The following is a 25,012-nucleotide window of genomic DNA, read 5'->3' on the forward strand; positions in this document are numbered from 1 at the left end:
AGAGAGAGGCAGCCAAAGTCTCTGCTCAAGCGACCAGACGTGACCGATTAGGCAGTTATAGCGCAAAGCGCGGTTACACTGCTGTGCGTGATGGCATGGCGCGAACGATTGCGTTGACATGTGTCTGCATATGTGCTCCCTCGCCTGGCTCCATCTGTCGTCTTCGTCGCGAGGCACGCGGTGCTGCCTCACGGCGGGCGTTACAAATGAACAGTTAAGTTTCTTGTGCATTTTGCGCCTGGTATTGTTACGGGACTCGGGTGGGCAGTGCCACGAAGCGCCTTGACCAAAGAACTACGGCGATGCGGCTGGCGCGTACCTTGCGCGTGCTCTGTCTTGTCCACCATGTGCAGAATGTAAACAGACCGGCCATCATTCTTAACTATGGCTCGCACCATCTGTTCTTCCGCCGCGTAACATATGTCATTTTCTCTGTCAGTTAGCTCCGTCCCAGTTTATGATGGACGCGAGTAGCCGGTTCTCATTTACCTTAACTTTTTGCTTTTCTTTTAATCCCATCGCCAGCTGCGGTAGAGGAGAGAGTGAATGGGGCGAGGAAGGAGCTTTGGCGAGCGACGACAACAGCGTCACCGACGATGACACGAGTCAACCAGTACAAGCTTTGCTTAAACAAGCCGGAGAGAGAATCCTTGCTCACGCGTTCTTAAAGATACGCCATAAAATATGTCCCCGTATTTACTCGACCCTTTGGTTACTGCGCTTACCTTCCCGTCATCTTTAACTCGGTCGGGTCGACGAACTGCACTGAGACGTCAATCTCGACCCGGGAATCCAGGAGCTGCTGGTAAGGTACGCTGATGATCCTCACGGTGGCGTCAGGGCCTGAGCTCACCACTCTCGGTAGCTGGCCGGAACCGCAGAATCGCATTAGGACGACCGAATCCTGATTGCTTTCCGAAGCACCATCCCATATCTGCACGACGTCCGCCGCGCACTCGGACGTCAGCGCGTTGTAAAGCACGCCTCCCGCGTTGGGCAGTCCGGTGTGGACGCTGATCTTGTACTCGTTCCTCTGCTGGAAGATCAGCTGGGCCACTCGACCGGCCGGAACCTGCGCTTGCCGGACGTGGTAGGCGCAGGTGATGTTCCGAGGGTAGAAGCCTGGGTAGTTCGGGGAGCGCACGCGGCACTTCCGCTCGTGGCAGTCGGTGAGCACACGATCGCAGTGCGTCCCGGGAACTTCGTCGCCGTAGTAAAAGCTGTCGCGACGAATGTCGGCCCTCTTGAGGTACCGGTAGGTGAGAAACACTCCTGCGGTGGCCATGCTCACCGTGGAAGTCACCGGAAAGGAGACCGTGAGACTGACGTTCCTACGCGAACTGTAAAACGTGGCGCTCCGTCCGACGAGGCTTCCGCAGAAACCGCCGAAGCCCGCCGGCGGCGCCACGGACTGATGCTGGGGCGACGTTTGAGCTGAATTCCCCGCACTTGAGGGGTCAGTGACGCGGGCCATTGTCCGGTGGTGACTGCGGTGGTGAGGCCGCTCGTTCATGAGGCGCAGTGGCTGGGCGGTGTAAGGGAGGCTTCTCTCAGCCAGCGCGTTCCCTTCGTCTTCTTCGGCCAACTGCATGTGACCCTGGAGACAGCTTGGACTGGAATTGCTGCAACAGCAAAGACAGGGTACAAGAGCTAACATTTATCGCCTCAGCCTATAAAATCTGGATCTGTTCAAACACAACTGGAAATAAGTTTTGCTGAACTGATAGCATGCAAATTTGTTTACACCTGGCTGTCCAAATTATTGATTGATTGATTGATTGATTGATTGATTGATTGATTGATTGATTGATTGATTGATTGACTGATTGATTGATTGATTGACTGATTGATTGATTGATTGATTGATTGATTGATTGATTGATTGATTGATTGATTGATTGATTGATTGATTGATTGATTGATTGATTGATTGATTGATTGATTGATTGGTTTAACTCGCCGAAGCGACACCTTGATTATGGGGCGTGCCGTTCTAAAGGACTCCGGGATAATTATAACCTCCTGGTGATCTTCAAAGCGCGCTGAAATCTCAACACGCGGATGCTTTCCCTTTCCGCCTTCATCATATCATAAAAGCAGCTACCGCGCCTCGCATCGAAGCGGCGTCATTGGGCTCAGCAGCACAACGCCTTTTTCACTCTGCCACCGCGGCCGGTTTCAATACGCCGAAATAATTCACGAACATACCATAATATTTCTAAACGTGCGCACCGCGTTTTTAACTTCATAAGCCACAAATTAAAGGGACCCTACAGCACTTACGGCCGACTACACGTAATGTATTCTGTAATTAAGTCTATTGTCCCAGCAATCTCCTTCCGCAAAATTATAAATATCCTCTCGCCATCCTCCAAGCTACGCGCGATGAAAAATCTCGCATAATCGTTCGCCCTCAACTCGAACGCGGACAACGCGACTAGAGTTCCTACATATACAGGAACTCTAAACGTGACGAAAGCTGCGCGCCCTCACCCGGAGAAGCGGGCCGGATCGTGCCGTTGTGTTCGGCGGCCTTCGATATATGACAGGCCGGGGAGTCTTCTGTTTCGCCGCAATGTGGAGGGGTGTGTTTCCGGTATGCTGCTATAAAAAAGCAGGCATTGTTGCCTGCTTGAGGTTCGCCACCAGGGGCCAAGGCCACCGCACACGAGTAGCTTGGGCTCCCGTTTATTTCGCGACAGTAGCGGACCTTTTTCTTCCACCATCATACTGCAAGAACCAGCAGTTCCGGTACGTTTTCGGGAACACCTGGACGACCGACTGAACTTCAGGCTCAAACAGGTCGGAGGTACTGTCCAATTCATGGTCTTTTTTCTCGTCTGTTACGCTAGGCCTCGTATGCAGGACTAGCGACACCACCGCGTCTAGCATGTCACCTACCGCGAGAACGTCGGACCAGAGTGATCAATCAACATCCCACCAGACATACCCCGCCACTATGGAGTTTGACGGGGTAAGTGGCCGCACAGTCGCCCCGAAATAATCCTTGGAAGGCGGTGCTCGCCGCCTGCTCTAAAGCACTTCAAGCCAAACAGTCGCCCCGCCATCTACAGGAAGACCCAAAAACTAGAGCAATCGCGCGCGTCCAACCACCACCACGATTCCCAGGCAACTACTACGTAATCATTTACCAACCGCGCTCTGGTCCGAATATAGCGTCCTGGTCTCCCCGAACACTTGTGGCAAGTCTCGATGAATCAAACGCTATTTCGATACAGAAGGTCGTCAATGAAGTTATTGTACTGGCTCAACCGGACCGCAATCTACTGCTGGCAAGTACAGGCAATGATCAGCTTGCAATCATGCTCAGCGAAAGAACAACGATTCGCCTCGGGAGTACAGACTACGAGGTGGCCGCATACATGAAGCCATCGCCCAACAGCACGGTCTGGAAGTTGATACTACCCATGTAGGAAGCCCTGCAAGAACTTCTAGAAGCCAACCGCCCACTACGTCTCTGCGCTCGGCTCATCGGACGCACCAATCTGTCCTCCGACATCCAATGGCACCTTGCGCTGCGTTCTCCATCGCTGCCGGCCCTATTGCCGCGTCGCCAAGGTTTGCAAAGTGTTCGGCGACGTCGGTCATCTCCAAGACATCTGCCCCCACCACCCGGACTCTCCGAAGTGCCCCCGCTACCACGCCTCCAACCCATCCCCCCATCATGACTGTCAACCTTTATATACGAGCAAATTATGCCAGCATGCTGAGCACGAGGACGCGAGCTCGATTCCCGGCCGCGGCGGCCGCTTTCCTGATGGAGGCAAAAAGCAAAAACGCCCGTGTGTACGAGATTTCGGCGCACGTTAAAGGTCCCCAGGCGGTCAGAATTAATCCGGAGCCCTCCACTACGGCTCTCTCATCGCCTGCGTTGCGTTGGTGCGTTGAACCCTACAATCAATCAAATTATGCCAGCAACCACATTTTACCGCCAGCAAGGAGTGCCCAAAACGAGTCCTGCCCACGCCCACTCCGAAACGGGTGACCTCAACCATGAAAACTGCCCACCGAGATGCGCACCAAAACAAGGGGAGCTGGTCAGCCATTGGTGCGCAACCTCCCACTGCCCACACCTTCGCACACCTGTCCACCACTAAAACTGGTCACACCTCTCCCGCCCCCCCCCCGTCCCACCACTAGCACATCCCCTATCTCCGCCACCCCCAAAATCACCCTGTCCTCCCAACTCCAGCAAACGGTACAAAAACTACAACAACAGCAATGCACGCATCTCAGCCAACGCCTTGAAGCCCTGGAAGACAGTCCGCGGTCTCGCCTCGCGCACTGAACCTGGCATAGAAGTTGTGGTAGAAAAGGTCTAAGAACGCCTCATTCGAAATTTTGACCAGCGCATCACCCAAGCCCTCGAGGCCTTCCAAGCCAAAGTAGTAGCCACCCTAGAGCCCCTGCAACAACTCATTGAATCGATCAACAATCGAGTCCCGCAACTCGGTGAAATGTCCGAACTTGCCCTGTTCCCCAACCGCAAACGAAGAAAGCCAAATTTCAACAGCAAGAGTCTTCTCCACCACCCTCCTGTAGCGATGTCAACTGATCGCCAGGATTTCACAATCTACCAATAGAACTGCTGGTCACTCAAGAAGAAAAATCAGCTAGCCCTGTACATTCCCCAAGCCCTCGTCAGGTCATCGCCCTATAAGAGGGTGACACCCACAACCCACCTCTTTAAGGGCATACCACTTAATTACAAGACCCCTGCACCGCACTGCAATGTTAGTGGCACAGCAACTTACCGCGCAGAAACATGACCTCGACACCCCCATCGCACACACTTTTATAGAGGTTCTTCATGATCGACGTTCCCACCCAAGAGTATATATCCTCAATGTTTACAGTCCTCCGCCAGCCTCACTTCGAAAATGGCGGCTGCTGTCGCCGCATGGAGGAAGAAAACCATGTGTCCCCGTGAAACAGGGCAAAACATTTCACCGACCATCGGCGCCCTGAAAAACCCGTGAAAAACGTTTTGCATTACGCGCGGTTTAAAGCATGTTTTACGAACGAAATAATAGTTTTGACTGTTTCCGAGTCAGCGATCCCAGAGCATACAAATAACGTGCTTTTATGTTTTGCAATAAAATAATAAATTGTTTCGTGTAACTGCAACATAAGAAGGGAGTACAAGCCTCTCCATGACAAAAAGAAAAAAAAACCAGTGCATGTCATTTTTTCACACTCCTCCTCGAGAGCTGCCGGGTCACATGATGAAACTCAAGAGGAAAATAACACAGAAAAGTGACTGTTCTGTTCATTACTGCGCTGATTGAAATCAAGCTTAAAGAATGAGTGAATCGGCGACATGGGTACGCTCCGCCGTTATCAGGCGTAGCGCTTCGCTGCCCTTGCGTCATAGAAGCGATGGTCACGACCGTCTTTTTCGCAGATCACGCCATACACTTGTAACGTGGCAGCAGACGATAGGGTGGCGGCGGTGGTTGCCGGGAAGGTGATAACGCGACAAAGCTTGCATTGAAGCAGAGAGCCCAACTATCAAAAACGATTAAAAGAAATAGACACGGTAAAAAATATTGTGCGATGTTCTTTAGCTCAACATCTCCCTTTCGCTCACTTTTGGGTCAACGTTACTGGATGCCTCGTAGTGTTGACGCCAATTTTGACCTGCAGAAACGGTTTCCCTTGCAAGCCTCTGCTACCGTCTTAATTTTTATAATACATTGCAGCAGTTTTTATGCGCAATATTTTATACCTTGGTTGCCATCTTCATGAGTGAAGCTTCAAATGACACTGCATGTGGTCTTAGCTATAAGTGCATCGCGTCACTGATTTCTTACGTTGTGCTCACGCAAAAAACATGGCGAATTCACTGTGATTTTGTGCAGTCCAGTATGGCTCCAAGAAAGATTATCGTCTTTAAAAATGTGGTTAGGGAGGTGAAGGGAATTGAACTCGGGACCCCCTTTACGGCGTGAAACCGGCCACCTCACCACTGGGCCACTACAAACGCTGGAGGGGGAGACTCAAGCGGCGCGGGACAGGAGCGCTGCGAGTTCGATGGGAGAGGCCTTCGTCCTTCAGTGGACCTAGTGAGCTGCTGCTGCTGCTGCTGCTGATGATGATGCAACAGCCGGGTCTCACACGAAGGAAGAGACCCGGAAGCTTTTTCACTTGCCTGGCACCACTTGTGCGAGCCGCGCCATTTTTTTCGCTGTCCGTACCAAGGCTCAGGCCGGAACCTTGATTCACGATAGGGTTTTGAAAAGCTCTGACCATATATTATCCAAGTGTTGTCTGCGGTGTAATTATATGATCCGCCGCACGCTTCATTGACTGGTCCTAACTGCCGCCTTACAGAAGAAATGCCGAACCAATTAAGAATACTTCTGGTTTTTAAACAGCGACACACATGAGCGGCGAAGTACGCGTCTGCGGCTCCGGAAAACCGGTTTGGCTCCCGGAAGACCCCATAGAGTTTCTCAGTGCTGGCTAGAGTGGAAAATGTCGCTGCGATCCCACGCCGCCATGGGAATTGTGGGTGCAGACGGTGCATTTAAAAATATCTGGGTGCAGCATGACTGCGTGCCTTGATAACTGATTTAGAATACTAGTTGAGGCACCATTTCCGGAGGGTTTGGGTACTCCAAAGCAAGGAGTTTCTCAATATTACCTAGAGTGGGAACTGTCCTGCTACCGCAAGCTGCCGTGGGAATTGTGGGCACCGGGAGAATCGGATTGGCAGCAAGTGGCTAGTGCAAAGGGCTACGGATTAGACTTGTCCGCTCTGAGGTGTTTGTTTTAGTCGTATTTTCGGCATGCTTTTTCGTTTTCAGCTAGCCACTTTGCAGACAAAGAACAATCAATCCTCACAGCTTGAACCCGCCGTGGTGGCTCAGTGGCTAAGGCGTCGCGCTGCTGAGCACGAGGTCGCGGGTTCGATTCCCGGCCGCGGCGGCCGCTTTTCTGATGGAGGCGAAAAGCAAAAACGCCCGTGTGTACGAGATTTCGGCGCACGTTAAAGATCCCCAGGTGGTCCAAATTAATCCGGAGCCCTCCACTACGGCGCGCCTCATCGCCTGCGTTGCGTCGGCGCGTTAAGCTCTACAATCAATCAATCAATCTCACAGCTTGCTTGCGGGTATTCATGTCGGCGCCAATCTACTTTAAAATTTCATCACTGAATCCCATTTTTGTCAGTTTAAAAAGCAGTGTAGTGTGGTTGACAACATCGAAAGCTTTGTCAAAATCTATACAAATTACATCGACCTGCTGGCGATCGTCGATAGCTGAGCTGAAATCATGATTTGTTCGAATCAATTGCTTCTCTGTGGACTTGCCACTTCTAAATCCATGCTGACAATCATTAAGTAATTTATTGGCCTCCCAATGAACAAGGATATGCTTTGCTATAATATGCTCTATAACTTCGCAGCAAACAGACGTCAGTGACCCGAGACGATAGTTGCTGGTAATCATTCGGTTACTGGCTTTAAACAAAGGTATGACTATTGCGCAGAGCCAGTCCTGTGGAATAGAGTGAGTGTTTAAAAATTTCTCAAAGATAATGACATGTAAGAACGATACCCATTCGGTGTATCTTTCCAGAAATTCACCAGGACGCGAAGAAGGCCGCTAGCCTTTTTCGCGTCCAGATTTAGCTACCGAGAAAAAATACCTTCTTGATGAAATAAAAGGGGTTCCATAGGGCATGCACATGAATACTGCAAGTCGCAGTCACCGCGCACATCTGACGGCATTGTGGACACCGACAGGAAAACCTTTTGAACTCGTCTACTATCTCAGTCTTTTGCGTCCCTCTTGTCGCTCCGGCAGTGATCTGTTCAATTTTCTCTTGTCGACCGCTCATACAAAGCCAGGACTTTTGAGGTGCACTCTTCATAAATTCCGCAATGGTATGTCTGAAAAACTTATTCTTTGGTTCGGACCAGGCGTGTTTTAGGCTTTTAAGGGCTTGAGATAATTCGGTGCAGTTCCCGCGTTTTTTCCATAGTGTTTTAATTGTTTTTTTTTTTTCCTGTGACATATATTCCTGGTTAAACATGGGCTGCGTTATTTTATCTTTTAAAGACGAGACGGGATGAATATCTGTACAAAGGTGTCCACGATGGCATTAAATCCGTTAATATCCGTTTGCGGCACCCACTGAGGGACGATTCTCGCGTCGCTTGTCCCCATCGCAGCGTGTGGTTACTAACCCTTGCCTTAGACAAGTGCAATGAGGCAGCACACATAGACACTGGACAAGCCCGTATTTATTTGCCATTTAAAGCATTAAAGCAATTACGTAATGCTTTTCGCGTGTGCTTGAAGGCTTGCTTGCGGTAAACGCTTGCAGTAATAGGCTTCGCCTAAAGCTTTGTTTATATCTGCTTGGAGAAAACAAATAAATACAACGCCACTAAATCACTTTTGCATCTCAAGCTTTACATTCGCTTTGCCTGCCAAAGCGCGTAGCATAACGATACTAGTACAGTATTGAGAGAAAGCAAGAACATAGCTTAAGGCAATCTAAATGATTCATTTTCAGCTAAATATTGCAAGAAAGCAAATAAAACACCATCCAGTTTGCAGTGTGTAATAATTTAAAAATTTAACCGGGACGGCCCAGATGCAGGACTCGTGTTTTTCTTTCCTTCTCACCCCCAAATTATTTTCTCAACCTAAGCACTCTAACACGGTATTTTATAAAAAGTAAAATTTGGTAATGGCGCCACTTTTGACAGCAACTTTTTTTTAACCTAAACTCAATTAGCGTAGCAACAAAATCGTTGCCGGCCATGCTACGCCCAACTGCCGGCCGAACTACCGGGTATGGCGACACCCATGGAGACATTGGGCGCTTTCGCAGAATCACGTAGACACTAGCGGTAAGCTGGTGAGTAACTCTACGGAGGTCCCGCTGGATCGGCCGCTCTCTCCCGTTTCAAACTTGCTAGATGTCTTGCCCCGCACCGTCAGAAACCGAATCCCTGGGACGCACAAGTGTGTGCCGCTTAACTCCTGTGTTCTCCGTACCTCATAGGCGTCGGGGACCCGCTTGTTTGCACCCGCATCGTGAGCCCTGTCGCCCCACAATCTTCAAACACGCTGCGTTGGCGTGAAGGTGGCGTTGCGGACCTACCTGGCCAGGTGGTAGAAGCCCACTTGAAAGGACAGGAAGGTGATCTCGATCAGGTCGCCAAACTCGCCTCCCGCGGCCACGAACTCCATGCGGCAGACGAAGGACAGGTGGCGCTGGAAGGGCTCGCTCATGCGCAGTGCGTACTTGGTTCCCTGCTGGCCGTAGTACGTGCGGTTGCAGTCTGCGAAAGCGGCAGGAATGGGCGTTCACAAAGCGCCCCGCCGTCACACGCGACTCCTGGAAGAGGCGAATGAAATCACGAACGTTGCTCGCTAACACAGCACATGTTGTTGCATTTTTCTATGTTTCTGTTCACTTTTGACAGCAGAGCTGTTTAAGCTCTTGATTGCGCGATCGATGAACAGAAAAAAATTACTTATTCTCGACTGTGGTTATACGCTCCAATTAGATGCGTAAATTTCCAATTTACAGCTTTGTGTAGCGGGAGCATTAGCAGTCCTTACGCCAGGTTCCTGCCAACCCCCCCCCCCCCCTCCGCCTACACACACACCTGGGTACTTTCTGACTAAGGTACATAAAACCAAAAAAAATGCCAAGAGGGCGTGCTGACGTGCGCTCCGTTCATTTACGACGCAACCAGGCGCATAAGCAGCTCTGCTGTTAAAAATTCGACGAGAGCGATATATAAAGCCTTTTATTGACAACAGCGGCCCAGGAGGCCGGCATAGCGGCCGAAGGGGCGCCGCCACTCCTTGTGCCCGTTCGACCACATGTCCTCCCCTGACCACTGTGCGCCTTCGTCTAGAGGCCAGGGGAGGTTATGGTGGGGAACGGGGCCCGAGGGCGGGCCTACATGTGGTATTGCACTGTGGATTTAGCAAAAATTTGAACAAAAAAATGCGCGTTGTGTCTCTAGGGAGCGCCCTGCGGCATGTATCCAGAAATCGGGCAAAAAGAGGGCTAATACACCCGCTGCCCACACCTGAAAGAAAGAATGAAGAAAGAGCACATAATCACAAGCGATTAAGCAAACAGCGTCACCACCAAAACTACTGTCGTCTGCTCCTGAAGTCACTCGATTTGCGTTGCCAGGGGCAACCACACGCGCTCATAAAATTTGGAGCCACGTGGCACATGGGGATGGGACGACCAAAGAAGATCCGGATGCCCGGAGGAGAGGCGGCTTACCAGGAATGAACGCAATCTGCCAGGAGTGAATGCAATCGCCCAGAAGAACAATAATTAGTAGCGGTGCAGGTCTTGCACGGCAAAGAAAACTCGACGGACGATGACGTATATATGAAATGGGCGTTTGACTTAGCATTCTGCAGACGAGCGCCATATGTATATCCAGGGCAAATTGTTCTCAGAGGCTTATATGGCGCTCGTCGGGTTTAGCCGAGTGAGACGAACACAGCCCTGCTGTGCCATTAGGCTCGCACGATTGGACAAGCTGGATTTGTCCAATTGTGCACACAGCACGATTTGTTCACAGCAGCAAAAATACATGATTAAAAAAACAATTCCGACAAGAATGAAATGCCACCACTTCTATGTCTTTCCTAGTTGTCCGGCATTTAAAAACATCGCCACTCAACTTTCCGCTCTTTTAGGCCGCATTAAACCCCTCCGTAGTTCGAATCCCTATTAAGTTGGGTTAATATTTAGGATCTCTAGTTACGGCGATGCTGTTTCATAGAGTTTCTTACAACATACACTAGAGAGGAATCTGGGGCTGGCGTCTATGCGGCTCTCATCAAGGTGGTCTGTGTCGTCATGGACCGCCATTACATCATGCGCCCGCCTTAGTTTCATCACTGGCTTGGATTGAAACGTTTTATTGACCGCAAATTTAAACAACGTGCCACGAAAATGAGACGAATACTGCGCGAAATGTAAGTGGAAGAACGTAAACCTAAGCAAAAAGGAACGGTCAATTGTGCCTGCTATTCTGCAGGCCAAGGTGGTGGTAGTTACGAACGATGTTAATATTTGGGAGGGGGGTCTCATTAGAGACTCTTATTTTAATAGTTTACCATTAATTCAAATAATAAGTTCCTTGAGGAGTTTGGAATGTTTTTTGAGCGTGCCTATGAAAATGTCTCTGGTGAACCGGTGCACCGACCATCAGCTGCAGTTGCTACTGAGCGAGTTGGTTTATACTTGAAGCAAGAAGAAGACGCGGCGCTAAACAGTCGTGGACGATGACAAGATAGGACGGATACGTGCGCGCGTGTCTCTCGTATGCTGTCTTCGTCGAAGTCCGTCGTTTCTTTTTTTCGTCAGCTACAAATTTCGCGGCGGCATATTACCCGCTCAGTCATACGTCCTTCGACTGCGGCGTGATAAACGTCTGGTACGATACCGCCCTGCCTGCTGTGTCACCAAATACGGCTACCACAGAAAGGATTTCGGCTTCCTCGTAGCTCGCAGATGTGTTAATGCATAGTGAAGAGAGCAAATACCAAGAACCGCTAAAGAATCCAATTGTCATGCCAAGGCCAAGCCAAAAGTGGGGGTCCTTGCATAAACCCCCACGATGGCATGAATTACCAGGCGCAGTTTCCTCTCTAGTATACCTACTTATAAACTTCATGTGCTGCTTAGCAAATCGTTAACTTTTCCAGTCCAAAAACCGAGAAAATTCCGAGTGCCCGTGTGTGCGTGTCTCGCGGTTACCACCCAGCGTTCCCGGCGCACGTTTGTCGAGCCAAGCATAGCCACTTAGGGAGACCGGCCCGAAATCCCCCCCTCCAAAAGGAAAAAGAGCTCCAACGTTCGCCGTAATCGTGGCAACGCTTGCTGGGAATGAGAAAGACAGCAGCGTTTGCAGTACTTCTGGCAACACATTATCGGAACGAGAAAGACAGGCCACAGCATGCTTTCCTCCAAGGTTATGTGCAATAATTATCAGTTCGAAAAGGAAACGAAGGAAGCTAGCACTCACAGCAAAAAATGATGCAGGAAAGGGCGTTGCGGCAGCGAAGCAGAGGCAGATCGTGTGCAATCGTGATGGTCATGAAGGTTGCCTAGAGCTTCGCTACCTTCAAGTCTTACGCGTTAGACTCAACTTCCTTTATTTATTTTTTATCAGCTAAACGTCTCATTTACGCAAGAAATGCGATTCTTTTTATTACCATTTGCGCTTTTTACAATTTATAGGTAAACTTTATACAAAAAATTTTGCGTGCGTTCCGGGGGTCCCGAAGGTAGTTTGTGATAGTGCAACTTTTTGATGAATGCCACGAAGGAAGCTATTTACGGCTGCGATGGGATATATTTATATTCACGCCCGAATATCCATGGCCGTATTTTAAAGCGAAGCTTTGATCTCTCACTGATGATGTCCTATCCCGAAAAACCCCGGCAGGAAAGCCAACTTTCTCTGGCAATGATGATGATTGTGGATTATGTGTAGAAAAATTAAAACGCTTACCTGCGAAGCTTGGCCACAGCTCCGTCACGCCCCGTCCGCTAAACGTTGATGTTCAGCTGAGGGATGGCGTGATGGAGGCGTGGGACATGGAGGCCTAACTTCATGACCCGCTGCCCACGATGAGAACGACATTGCTGTGCCTGATGTGAGCCGCAGGATGAATTTTGAGGTTTACCACCTTGAACAGGCACCCACTCGGAAAAGTACTCACGGTAGGCTAAGCAGCACGCACCGATTCCCGCCCAAAGCAAAACGGCCTTCAGAGTTGACACCCGAAGGTTGCTGCGGTTCTTCTACAAAAGGTTGCTGCGTACCTCCAGAGTAGCACACACTCTCAGTGCGGGATCGGCCACACAAGAAATCCTTCACGCATTTCGCGTTCAACCATCGCCGTCGTCGTCGGACGGAGAGAGAGAGAGAAGAAACTCGTTACCCTCCACCGCAGAATGGGCCGGTACCCACATTGATTCTACTGTTTCCTTCGGATGTTTTTTCTCCTTGAGCACTCGGAGGGCCAACCGAGACACTCAGCCGCACTGGAAGCTTCTGTAGGCTTGCTGGGAATCCGTGACCACCTTGGTGTCCGGTAGAGCAAGGGCCAGAGCAATCTCCAGCTCCTCTGCCTCTTCAATGCTCTTAACTACAGCGGATGCACACGTCAGCAGCTCTTTCGTGGTTGTCACCGTTGCTGTTGACCGGTTAGTACTGCCATTCATGGAGGCGTCCGTGAAGATAGCCCATTCTTCTTTTGCCAGAAGCCTGTTGAGAGCACGAGCTCTTGCCTCCCGCCTGCCGCGGTGGTACGCTGGGTTCATGTTCTTGGGGTGCATTGTTTTTGAGCAATTCGCACATGAACGAAGGTGTTCTGGAAGTATATACTAAACACCAAAAACACTAGTACAGCTTGAAATTGTTCCTTTTGCTGGAATAAATATATCCTTCAAATAAATGTTTAATTGGCAAAAAAACAAGCTACTGGGGACTTGGCGTTTTGCCGATGTTTGCAGCAGTCAGAGTGGGCGTTCGATACACGAAGAAAAATAGCCACACTATCGTTATGTATAAGGCATTACTGATTACGAATCTATAAATGTTGGCTTGATGTCAGGCTATGACCTCATAAAATTTGCGCTAAATTTTTTTATCGCCGAATACACCTGGTAAAATTGGGGGTAGGAGAAAAGTGAGTTTTCTTGCTTTTACTGTCGTAGTTGTTGTGTACACTATTGTTCCCATTAAAACGCCAATGAACGCAGCATAGGACAGTGATCCAATCCCAGGATTGCCTTGTCGATATACCTCTCCTTAAATTTTACCGGAGCCTCCAATGAAATAGGTTACATAATGAAAAAAAACCCCAGAACGCATTGCTGCTTAAGAGCTAGTTTACCGTTTTCCTTTTTGTACAACGCATTTCTACTTTCATTTTTTCATCGCCCTCGCGGGCAATATTGTAGGGGGAAAACAAACAAAGGAATACAGTACAGTCAATATAACAAAAAACGGTTGCGGGTAAAAGGCTGTATGGTTGAAACAACGAAGTGTTGGCTTGCACTGTCATGAATAAGGCATCACATTGCAAATACAAAGCAAAATCGCAAAAAGAGAAGAGTGCTATCGGTTACACAGGGCAATAAAATAAAATAAAAAGCAATTAGTACGGAGCGCATCAGAAATGTACAGTAGGGATTAGTTCAACAAAAAATTGTGCAAATTTCTAACAAAAGATGAGGGAGGCGCAGAGACAATTTCCTCTGGCAAGCCGTTCCACTCATGCGTGGTCCTTGGAAAAAAGGCGTATTAGAATGCGTTGATCCTGGACGCATATTCACGCAGTTTTAAAGAATGGTCAGTACGGGGTGACACATAGGTAGGTGGTCTTATATACTGATCCTTGTCGATGCCTGTTCTGTTCATGAATATGCTGTAAAATATTGACAGTCGTAGGTATTTTCGCCGGTCAGCTAACAGAGGCCATTGTAATCCTGAACGAATCAGCTGATCTTACGGTGAAGTTATAATTGCTTGCCACAAAGCGTGCTGCTCGTGCCTGTACACGCTCTAGGGCTTCTATATTTGATTTTGTTGAGGGGTCCCAGGCACTGCAAGCATATTCCAATATGGGACGCACATTGGATATGTATGGTGTTTCTTTCAACTTAGTTGGTGCCTGTCTAAAATTGCGCCTCAAAAAATTTAGCACGCGACTAGCCTTTAATATTAAGTAATAAATATGAGCGTTCCAAGACAGGTTGGCAGAAAAAATGATCCCTAGATATTTATATTCTGATGCAACCGGCAAGGTAGCCCCGGCCATGACGTAATTTGAAATCCGAGGCTGTTTTTTGTTCCTAAACCTCACCAATTTACACTTCGACACATTTAATGTCATTCTCCATGAATCACACCAAGAAACTATAGAGTTCAAGTCATTCTGCAATTGAACGGTGTCCGCTTCAGAGGTAATGTTATTGTAAATGCAGCAATCGTCAGCGCACAATCGAACACGGCTAGAGAGATTGTCAGAGATATCATTTATAAAAATAAGAAAAAGCAGGGGCCCCAAAACTGACCCTTGCGGCACTCCTGACAATACACCGACGCTTGATGAGCACACACCGTCAAGAATCACGCACTGCTGTCTTTCAGAAAGGTACGCTTCGATCCACATGACAAGGGCATTAAGTATACCTAGACAACGAAGCTTTTGCAACAACAACACATGTGACACGGAATCAAATGCCTTCTGGAAATCCAGAAATATACAGTCAACCTGAAGGTCTGAGTTAATAGAAGCTGCAATGTCGTGCGTAAACTCGACCAATTGTGTATCGCACGAAAAACCCGCCCTGAAACCGTGTTGCAATGGGGAAAAGAAGTTATTACTTTGTAGATGATTCATTAAGTTTGTGTAAATGATATGTTCGAGTGTCTTGCAGCACACGCTTTTCAAAGAAATAGGCCTGTAGTTACACTTTTTTTTGTTTTACCTCCGCTTTTATATACTGGAGTTACGTTGGCATTTTTCCAATCAGCTGGTAAAACGCATTGTTCAAGCGACGTTTTGTACATGAGTGTTAAAAAAGGGGCGATAGACACTGCGCAGTTTTTCAAGACGAAGTTGGAAATACAATCAGGACCAGGAGCAGAGTGAACATTTATTTTTTCCAACAAGAGCACGACACCGCGTTCGGAAATTTCTATGTCGTTCATTTGCGGGAGCGCGCCAACATTCTGACATACACTACGTGTGTTAACGGGCTGCGAGAACACAGACTGAAAACATGTATTGAAACTCTCAGCTTTGGCTTCCGTGTTAGAATCGTAATTTATCCCGTCCATGGTGTCAGGAATAGTGGGTCTAGAATTACTTTTATTTTTCACGTATTTTCACACTTCCTTAGGGTTGGTTTTAAGTTTCTCGCCTAGATGACAAAGGTACATTTCTTGTGCTGTGCGCATAGCTTTTGTCACCATTTTGTCTATCGCCTTCATTCTTGAAAGCAACACAGGATCAGGCATGCGGCAATACTTTCCATACAACCGATTCTTTCTATTTATCTTTGATCGGAGTTCCCTACTGAGCCATGGCTTATCATTGCGTCGCCTGGCCGAAATGATACGCGAAGGAATGAAAGTTTGGGTCAAGGACAATATCTTTGTTTTGAAGAAATTCCACTGCGCAATCCTGTCTAACGATGCACTATGCGATTGGAACTCAGGAAAAATGCATCTAGTTCACGCGACAGTGATGGGTAGTCACCTTTTTCATCAGAGAACTCTTTGCGGGGTGCCTCAGCGCGGCGGTTTTTAGCACTACAAGACATTTTAGTGATAACAACGTCATGGTCGCTGATACCAGGGACTGTGACAACAGAGGATACAAGTTCCGGTTCAGTGCACAAAAACAAATCAAGAATGTTTGCGCTGTCACCACCAATTCGTGTTGGCGTTTCCACAAATTGAAATAATGAGTGGGCATTAATCATCTCCCTAAAGGCAGTATACAGGAAAGACGTTGTGTTTAACACGGGTTTAAAGGACTTCCATTCTACATCCGGGAAGTTAAAATCGCCTCCGACAATTACGTGCGTTGTTTGCAAACTTAATAAAACGTTACTCAACTGAAAGAGAGGATGGGCAGTTCTTATACCGGGCGGCCTATAAAATGAGCCAATGGCAACAGAAGAACCGTTTTGTAGCAACATTTTACACCAGACAGTTTCGCACGAGTCGGCTTCGACGCTTATAGAATTGCTAGCTATGCTATCATGAATGAGAACAAATACACCACCACCATGGCAATTACGGTCTTTCCTATATACGGTATAGCCAGAGGGAAACATTTCGCTGTCGCTAATTGTGTTGTCGAGCCATGATTCTGTACCAATGACTACGTACGGATTTGTTGATTCTATCAACGAAGTGAACTCTATAGTTTTATTTTTGAGTCTTCTGCAGTTTACTACAATACAGACGACATCGTGTTTGCCGGATAGTTTCTTTTTATGGTAAGCTGCATTCGTTAGTGGCTATCGAGTATCGCTGATCACGGTGTCGGTTTCAGCATTATATACAAAGGATTCGTTGCCTATTTTCATTTTATTAAATCGCAACTTGTATTCTGCTTCACGGTCTTTGGCGAACTGAATCAGCTTCTTCCTTTCGAGTCGAACTTTACTGGAATAGTGCTCACTTAAAGCAAACTCGGTTCCTTTCAGCTTTGCGGCAACAGCAAGCACACGTTCTTTGTCTTTAAATGACAAAAACCTCAGAATTATGGGCCTTGCCTTTTCCGCTGTGTAGCGTCCTAGCCTGTGAGCTCTTTCAATGGCAGCAACGCTGATTGCCACATTCAGTTTTTCGGAGCAAAAGGCAATCACTCGAGCCTCTGACTGAGCCCACGTTTCATTTACAGTACCTGCAAGGCCATAAACTATCAAATTGTTTCTTCTAGATCTGCTATCTAGGTCCTCATACGAGTCCCGTAATTTGGCGCAGGTATCCGCAAGATTTTCATTTTGAGCGAGTAGTTGCGTTACGTCATCCTGTAAAGGGGACACGTTATCTTCCACGCGCTTGACCTTTTCTGCCAGTTGCGATAGCTTTTGTTCGAGAGCTTGTTGGTCGGCTCGAATGGAACGAATTTCGGAAAGAATTTCAGTCTGTTGCTGTTGTATTGACGGTAGTGTCATGATGACATCAAACATTTCTTTTTCTTATTGGGGTGTCAGAGGGCCCGGGTTTTGTTCTACATCGCCAGACAGAAGCAGCAACATTCGAGCAACACGCACGCATGGCAAAAATTTTGCACCCAGCAGGAGAACATTTTGTACAATCGTAGCCGACAGCGACTTCCCGCAAGTGGTTACTGCCGGCCAATCCAAAGGAACGGAAAGATAGTTTTCCTGGTTCGTAGCTTAAACGCAGGGTTCCAATTAATATTCTGTACAATTATTTGTGCCTTAATAATAATAATAAATACTAACAATGATACCATACTATACCATTACTTATGGGAAATGAGGTAGTTAAGAACAGTTTCTGTGCATCCGCGAAGAAAATAAGATGCATTAGGGCCGATGGATATATGAACGAAATAACGAGCAGCGGAGCCACTGTGCCATTTCTAGAGCCTATCTAAAAACAGCGTGACAGATATTAAACAATGGACGAACCGTGCACGGGTTGCCCATACCAGTGCTTAAAATTTCGTAGCATTGAAATAAACAGTGGTGAATTCCAGCCGTGCAATCTTGATTTTTTGGCTGATCATTTCTTTTCTGTGCGACTTTGCTTGAAATTCTACAAAGGAAACACCAAGGAGCATTCACTGTATGTAATCAAAGTGTCAAGGTTCGCGGCGGGCTGAGTCAAAGTTCGACGTGCCCACCGCAATCTTGCCGAATCGTTTTTTCTATAACTTGGCGTAAGTCGCTCTACCAACTGAGCTAACCAGGAGGCTAGTCGTTAGTAGCGCGAAAGCGAATTGATGAACAACTCGAAGTGAAGGACAGGTGTTAATCGACCAGATTCCCCTAAATCTGCTCGATTAACAAGTGCTTGGCTAGTGTGTTTGCCTGGTCTTCTAATGTGTTACCAGTGGTGCTAACAAGGGGTAAGGTTGTTTTGTGCCCTTTGAACTTTCTTATTCGGTTCCACACCTTGCTTGTGTCAGTGTAAGAGTTAATAGAACCCACAAAAGCTCTCCAGCTGTTGGTTTTGGCTTCGCGGCGAATACGCCTGCCTTCCAACGGCCTTGGCACACTTGAAAGCAATTAGATTCTGTTCCATTGGGTACCTTCGGAGGTTTCCCCAGGCCTTGTTTTGCACTTTGCGTGCATTTCGACGCTTGTCATTCCACCAGGGCCTTCTGGGATTTTGCGGAGTACCGGAGGTTTGAGGGATTGAACTCTTGAAAGCCTCTATAATGTGGGCGGTGACAATTCTACAAGCTTCATCGGTATGTAAGTGTTTTACGAATGTGTAGGGCAGCTGTGATCTTTGCTTAAAAGCCACCCAGTCTGCACGGGTTTCCTTAAACCTTTTATGGTAAATAGAACTGTCAGAGAGTGCATCTAGACACTTAAGAGTGACAGGGAAGTGGTTACTTCCATAAGGGTTGGAGTCCTCATTCCACTCGAACAAAAGGAAGAGCATAGACGAACCTATTGCTAAGTCGATGTGTGAGTAGGTGTGGTGTGTTGTGCTGTAGTTAATTGGTTTCTTTTTATTAAATATACACGCACCAGATGAGAGTAAGAATCTTTAAATTAAACGGCCCCGGCCATCTTCGTGTTCAGCTCCCCACAGTTTGCTGAGGGCATTAAAGTCACCCACCAGTAGGAATGAATCCGGTAGCTGGTTAATTAAGGATTCAAATTCTGGACTGCAAAGCAAACGTCAGGGGGAATATATATTGAAGCTATCGTTGTTAACCTGTCGGCGATTATTACACGTACAGCAACCACTTCGAGGGTTGTGGTCAAAGGGACAAATTGACAGGGAATATAATGTTGTATAACTATAGCTACACCACCAGAGGAGTGAGAACAGTCGTTCCAAACACAGAATAGCGCTTCAGAAAGTTTGTTTGTTTCGATTGTAAGTGTGTTTCCTGAAGACATAAGATGGTTGATTGTTTTTTATGAAGAATTTCGTATATGTCATCCAAGCTTTTCATTAAGCCCCTGCATTTCCATTGTGTAATGCATTGTACTACGATAAGTGTTTAAAGAGAGAGTGCAGCGTGTATCTGCGTGTTGCAGACGGGTGGTGTTATCTATGTTACTGAGCCTGCAGTAGGGCCAGCTATGCGCGGCGCTGGTTTTTTTCCCGCGGCCGATGTTGCCACGCTGCTCGTTTGGCTGAACAGCTCAGCGACCGAGCTGGCGTGGGTGTTACGTCCATCTCTTCATCCGACGTAAAGGAGTAAATGTAGGATCTCCCTTCTTTTGCCGTGGACCTCGGGGAGTTGCACTCGTGTTTGCCGCACGGGCCAATGGCGGCTGTAGCGGCGTTGTGCGTGTAGATATAGATGCAAGGCTCCCCACTTCGCTGCCTACTGTGCCCAAGGGCGACAGCGTAGCAGGAGCGGAAGGCAAGCCGTCTCCACCTACAGTGTACGTTGCCACCTCTGCCGTAGTGGAATCCACAGCCTGTGGTACAACATTTTGGGCAGTAGAAGCCGCCCAGTGGGGGGCGGGGGTGGGACCAGGTCAGCGTTGCTGCACTGGGTCGCCACCGAAACCTGACGCCGCCCTACCTCCCTGTGAGCAACGTCAGCGTAACTTCCTGAGGAATGTCATAGAATGTCTTTTTCGAGCGTAAGACAGGTTGTGGGTCACTTCGAGGTTTATTATTTCTTCCTCATTTTGGAATTTTTTTCAAGAACGGTAGTACGCGGGGTGGGATCCTTCACAAATAACACAGTGAAATTGCGTTGCATTACACTCTTCTGTCTGGTGGTCGTGCTTCGAGCATTTTGCACATGTGTTTTGTCCTCGATAGTTGTTGCTACTGTGCCCGTACCTTTGACATTTGAAGTAACGTCACGGGTTTGGGATGTACGCCCTTTCTGACAGTGGAGAAACCCGGCTTTGACAGATTCGGGGAGCGTACTACGATCGAAAGTCAAGACTATATGTTTGGTTTTGATCTCATTTCCATCGCGCCTCATTGTGATACGTCTAACGCCAGTCACTCCTTGCTCACGCAAGCTCTCAAGAATATATGCCTCAGTTTCATGTATGAGTTCAGTTTTCGAGAGCACACCTTGGCAGCTGTTGAGGGTTCAGAGAGGTGTTACAGTGATCTGTAAGACACCTATGCTTGTTTGTTTTAGAAGGTTAGCAGATTGTTCCTTAGTTCTGACCTCAATAAGCATGCCACCAGATGCAAGTTTCTTTGCGTCATAGTTTTAGACAACTATACCTTCAATGAACTTTGTGATCAGGAACACAGATTTCGAAGGTATTGGGGTGGCTTTGTCAACTGTCTGCATGACTAGGAAGCGAGGAAAGTTGTCAGGGTTATTGAAGACGAGGTTCTGTAGGGGTTTAAAGATTGCTCCATCCATCCAGAGAGATCCATTTTAACCCTAGAAGCCTAAAGAAACACGAAGCCGAAATATCTGCACAACTGCAATCTTTTATGCACAAATGTTCCGCCATCTGCCTGTCTGAAACCTGGCTTTCCGATGCAGATAGGGACTTATATGGCTCCCCAGATTATTCATGTGAATACCCTCACAGAGCTGAAGCCCCTTACGGAGGCTCTGCTATTTTCATTTCAAAGCATATTGCTTATATTAGGCGCAATGATTTGCAGATTATTGTCCCTAAGTACGAATCTGTTTGGATAGAATTTGGTTATTCCTTCTGCCTTCCTAACAGCAGCAAAAAGATTGTGCTTGGATCAATCTATCGTTCACCATCATCTAACTCAACCGACTTTTGCCTTCCTTTCTCCCTTTTGTTGGATAAGCTCTCTTTCGAAGATAAGAATGTGCTGATAATGGGCGACATTATTTTATTCTTTTCGATACTTGCAACTCTACCACAGCACATTACTTAAGCTGTTTTTCGAGTTATGGCTTTCAATCACTGATTAGCGTCCCTACACGTGCCGTAGATAACGCTGCTGATTCGTTGTTGGATCATATCCTTTCTAATTGGCGTAGTTGAATGTGATGCCACAGATCATTTTCCAATATTTTTGCAAATCAGTACGACAAATAATTACGGTCCCCAATTTGAGTACAGATCCAGTTTTGATAAAGAAAAATTCATCGATGCCCTTTCAAATGTCACGTGGTCTAGTCTGTGCACATTTAATCATCCTCATGCTGCTATGGAAAAGTTTATCTCAATTTGTACAAACGTTGTAAACAGCTGCACTACAGTAAAATCTTCCAACAGGTGATACGACGCTCTTTGTAGCCCTTGGCTTTCTGAAGCGCTTTTTCGCTGTTTGCGTAAGAAAGAAAATCTTTTTAAGAAAACGAAGCGTCAACCTTTCAAAAGCTTGATCAGGGCTAGTTGGTTGAACATACTGAATAAATTTGAGGCGCTAAACAACGGGGACCAGAAGGGGGCCTTGTCTGTGTCTACGTGTTTCTTCTGGTCCCCGTTGTTTAGCGCCTCAAATTTATTCAGTCAACCTTTCAACTCTAACCTTAAAGAACGATACAAACGCTACGCTTCAACTGTGTCATCCCTACTTAAATGTGCTATAAATCAATATTATGAGCGTCAGCTTCAATTGTGCGGTCATGACACCAAAAAAAGTGGAAAATACTTAATGAATTTTGGAACAACATGAGTCAAAACAAACAATTACTTCAATAATTTATAATGATTCCCGTATTGTTGAACCTACGGGTATTGCTAATGCCTTCAGCACTTATTTTGCAAATATTAGCCAAGAATGTGATTCTTATACATATTCGTCTGCATTTCCTCGTTGTGCTCAATCCTTTCATTTTCACCCTACCTCTCCAGAAGAAGTTGAGTCCGCTATTCGACTGCTAAAGGCTAAAGGCCCAGGAATAGATTGCATACACGGGGCGCATATCAAGTTTGCCTGTAATCTAATTTCCGCTGCGCTTAGTCACATTTTCAATCTAGTTTTTCATACCGGTGTGTTTCCAAATCAATTAAAATTGGCAAAAGTAGTCCCCGTATTCAACAAATGTGACCATCATTGTATTGAAAACTACAGACCCATCTCCATCCTCTCGTTTCTAGATAAAGTGTTACAAAAAGTAATCGAGCTAAGACTCTCCCGGTATTTAACAAAATTTGAAATACATACTAGTTGTCAGTTCGGATTTCGCAGTGGCCTGTCCACTGACAACGCGATAGCTTGATTCACCAACAAAATTAAGTCATTTATTGATTGTGGTAAATATGGCGGCTCAGTTTTCATTGATTTATCTAAAGCCTTTGACACGATTAACCATAGCTTTCTTTTAAAAAAACTAGAGCTTTATGGCATTGTTGGACCTGCCCTAACTCTTTTAAAAATTTTCTTTCAAACAGGCGTCAGGTAGTCTGCGTGAACGGCCAGACGTCACACCCAGTTAATATTAATAAAGGTGTACCCCAAGCGTCAATCTTGGGGCCTCTTCTACTTTTGACGTACATTACTGACTTGCCTCAGTGCTTAAAGGAGCCATGAAGACAAAATACAAGTTTGGTTTATTAGAAAGGCTGCTTTGTCCTGATAAAAATGATACCGATTTCATCGCAAACTTCCCAAAAATAACGGAGATATTAAAGAAAACGTGTGGAGCTGTGGCGACTCGTTAGCCAGTTTCCAGCAACTTTTCTATGACGTCACAGAATCTTGTTTGGGCGATTGACGGCGGCCGAACTAATCAATCGCCAGGACACATGACTGGACGATTGTAGTGGGGCCGCTATTTCCGTTTTATCGAATCACTTGAATGCTAACGTGCACCTAACCCACTGAAAATTATGTTTTTAGTGCTGGCGCATATGACGTCACTCGCGCCAATAACACGTCACTGTGGCGCGAAATTTGAAAGTTCTTAAGTATGTCTTGCGTTTTATCGGTTAAAAAACGTCTTTCGTGGCCGGAATGAAAGTTAGTGAGGTACTGAAGCCTAACTCCTTAAAGTTAAACAAAGTTGCATTTTCTCTTCATGGACCCTTTAACAACTTCACAATGTATCTTATATGCCGACGACACAACTATCTTGTCCAGTGATAACGATGTTTATATCTTAGTGTCTAAATTGCAAGCTGACTTGTTTTCACTACAGCGTTGGTGTTTATCAAATAAACTATCCATTAACGTTAGTAAAACCTGATTTATGCTTTATTGCTCCCCTAACAAAACACTTCCTACTTTTTCAAGTCTCTATTTAAATTCTAAAAAATTGCCTTTTGCAGCCGTGCTAACTTTCAGGCGTTGTCATTGATTCGAATTTTAAGTTTAATGAGCATGTATTCTCAATTGTTAAAAAGGCATCTTTCGGTATAAGGTCATTGATTCGGGCGAGTCGATATTTTACACTCAAATCCTTTTGGGCTCATACTTTGCTTTCGTTCACTGTCACTTAACCCAGTGTATAACATCCTGGGGTAGCTCTTACGCCACCCATTTGTCACCCCTCGTTACATTACACAAACAAGCTATTCGCGTCACCAACTCTGCACCCCGTCGATCTTCTTCCTTTCCACTATTTCAACAGCTTTGGGTTTTGCCTCTAAGTCAAATTTAACGGTACGGCCTCGGTATCTTATTTTTCAAAATTCTCAATCGCGAACTCGTATTAGACGTTTTCCCGGTTCGCATTATTCCTAATATGAATAACACGCGTTTTCGTGTAAAAACAATTTCTTGCTTCTAAAATTTAAACTAATTAAAATTTAAACTAATTTGGAGCTTCTGGATAGAAAGATGGCCCTCTATCAGCTCTTCCACCGCGTTGTGGAGCCTTTTGCTAAGCAGCCTCTCTGTGTACGCAGTCATGGGAAGACCAATGGATTTCTCAACCGCCTTATTAATCATTATATAAAGCATCTGTATGCCATCCTCGCCGAGAAGGAGACGGGGTTGACGTAAGTGGTTCTGGAGAGGACAAAAGCTTGATCTAATCGAAAGGTATCGGATTCCTTGAGGCTTCGCTGCTTGCTGGCAACTCGCCTGATCATGTGTATGATTTGATTGATGCTGTGTTTGAGGTGCTGCAAGGATACGTCACTCTTGGTGTTGGCCTGAAGATGTAGGCCCAGGATCTTGATACTGGGGCTTGGAGTGATGGTCTGGCCATCAAGGAGTATTTGAATGTGTTCTTTGAGGTGTCATTTGGCGTGAGGGCGGACGACAAGGAGCTGGTTTTTTACTTGAACACTGGAAGCCACTGGCTTTAGCACATTGGCGTACTAGAAGTGAGATACCATAGGTTGGTGTGAGCTTCCTTTAATCGCTATAGCGTGAAATTCAGC

At 46.8% G+C, this 25,012-nt stretch overlaps 1 protein-coding gene across 2 annotated transcripts in view; it reads right to left on the minus strand.

Annotated features, from left to right (window-relative positions):
- The window catches only part of LOC144161005 (uncharacterized), a 265,603-nt gene that overhangs the window by 14,502 nt on the left and 226,089 nt on the right, over positions 1 to 25,012 (minus strand). For both annotated transcript variants that reach the window (XM_077692076.1, XM_077692075.1), the window contains 2 exons: positions 9,140 to 9,320; positions 726 to 1,622 (listed from right to left, as the gene is read on the minus strand). In XM_077692076.1, the coding sequence (XP_077548202.1) occupies positions 726 to 1,622; positions 9,140 to 9,320 (1,078 nt within the window). The remainder of the gene's footprint in view (positions 1 to 725; positions 1,623 to 9,139; positions 9,321 to 25,012) is intronic.

This window comes from Haemaphysalis longicornis, unplaced genomic scaffold, assembly GCF_048455015.1.
Source record: "Haemaphysalis longicornis isolate Haplotype H1 unplaced genomic scaffold, Haemaphysalis longicornis Haplotype H1 scaffold_11, whole genome shotgun sequence".
Taxonomy (NCBI): Eukaryota; Metazoa; Arthropoda; class Arachnida; order Ixodida; family Ixodidae; genus Haemaphysalis; species Haemaphysalis longicornis.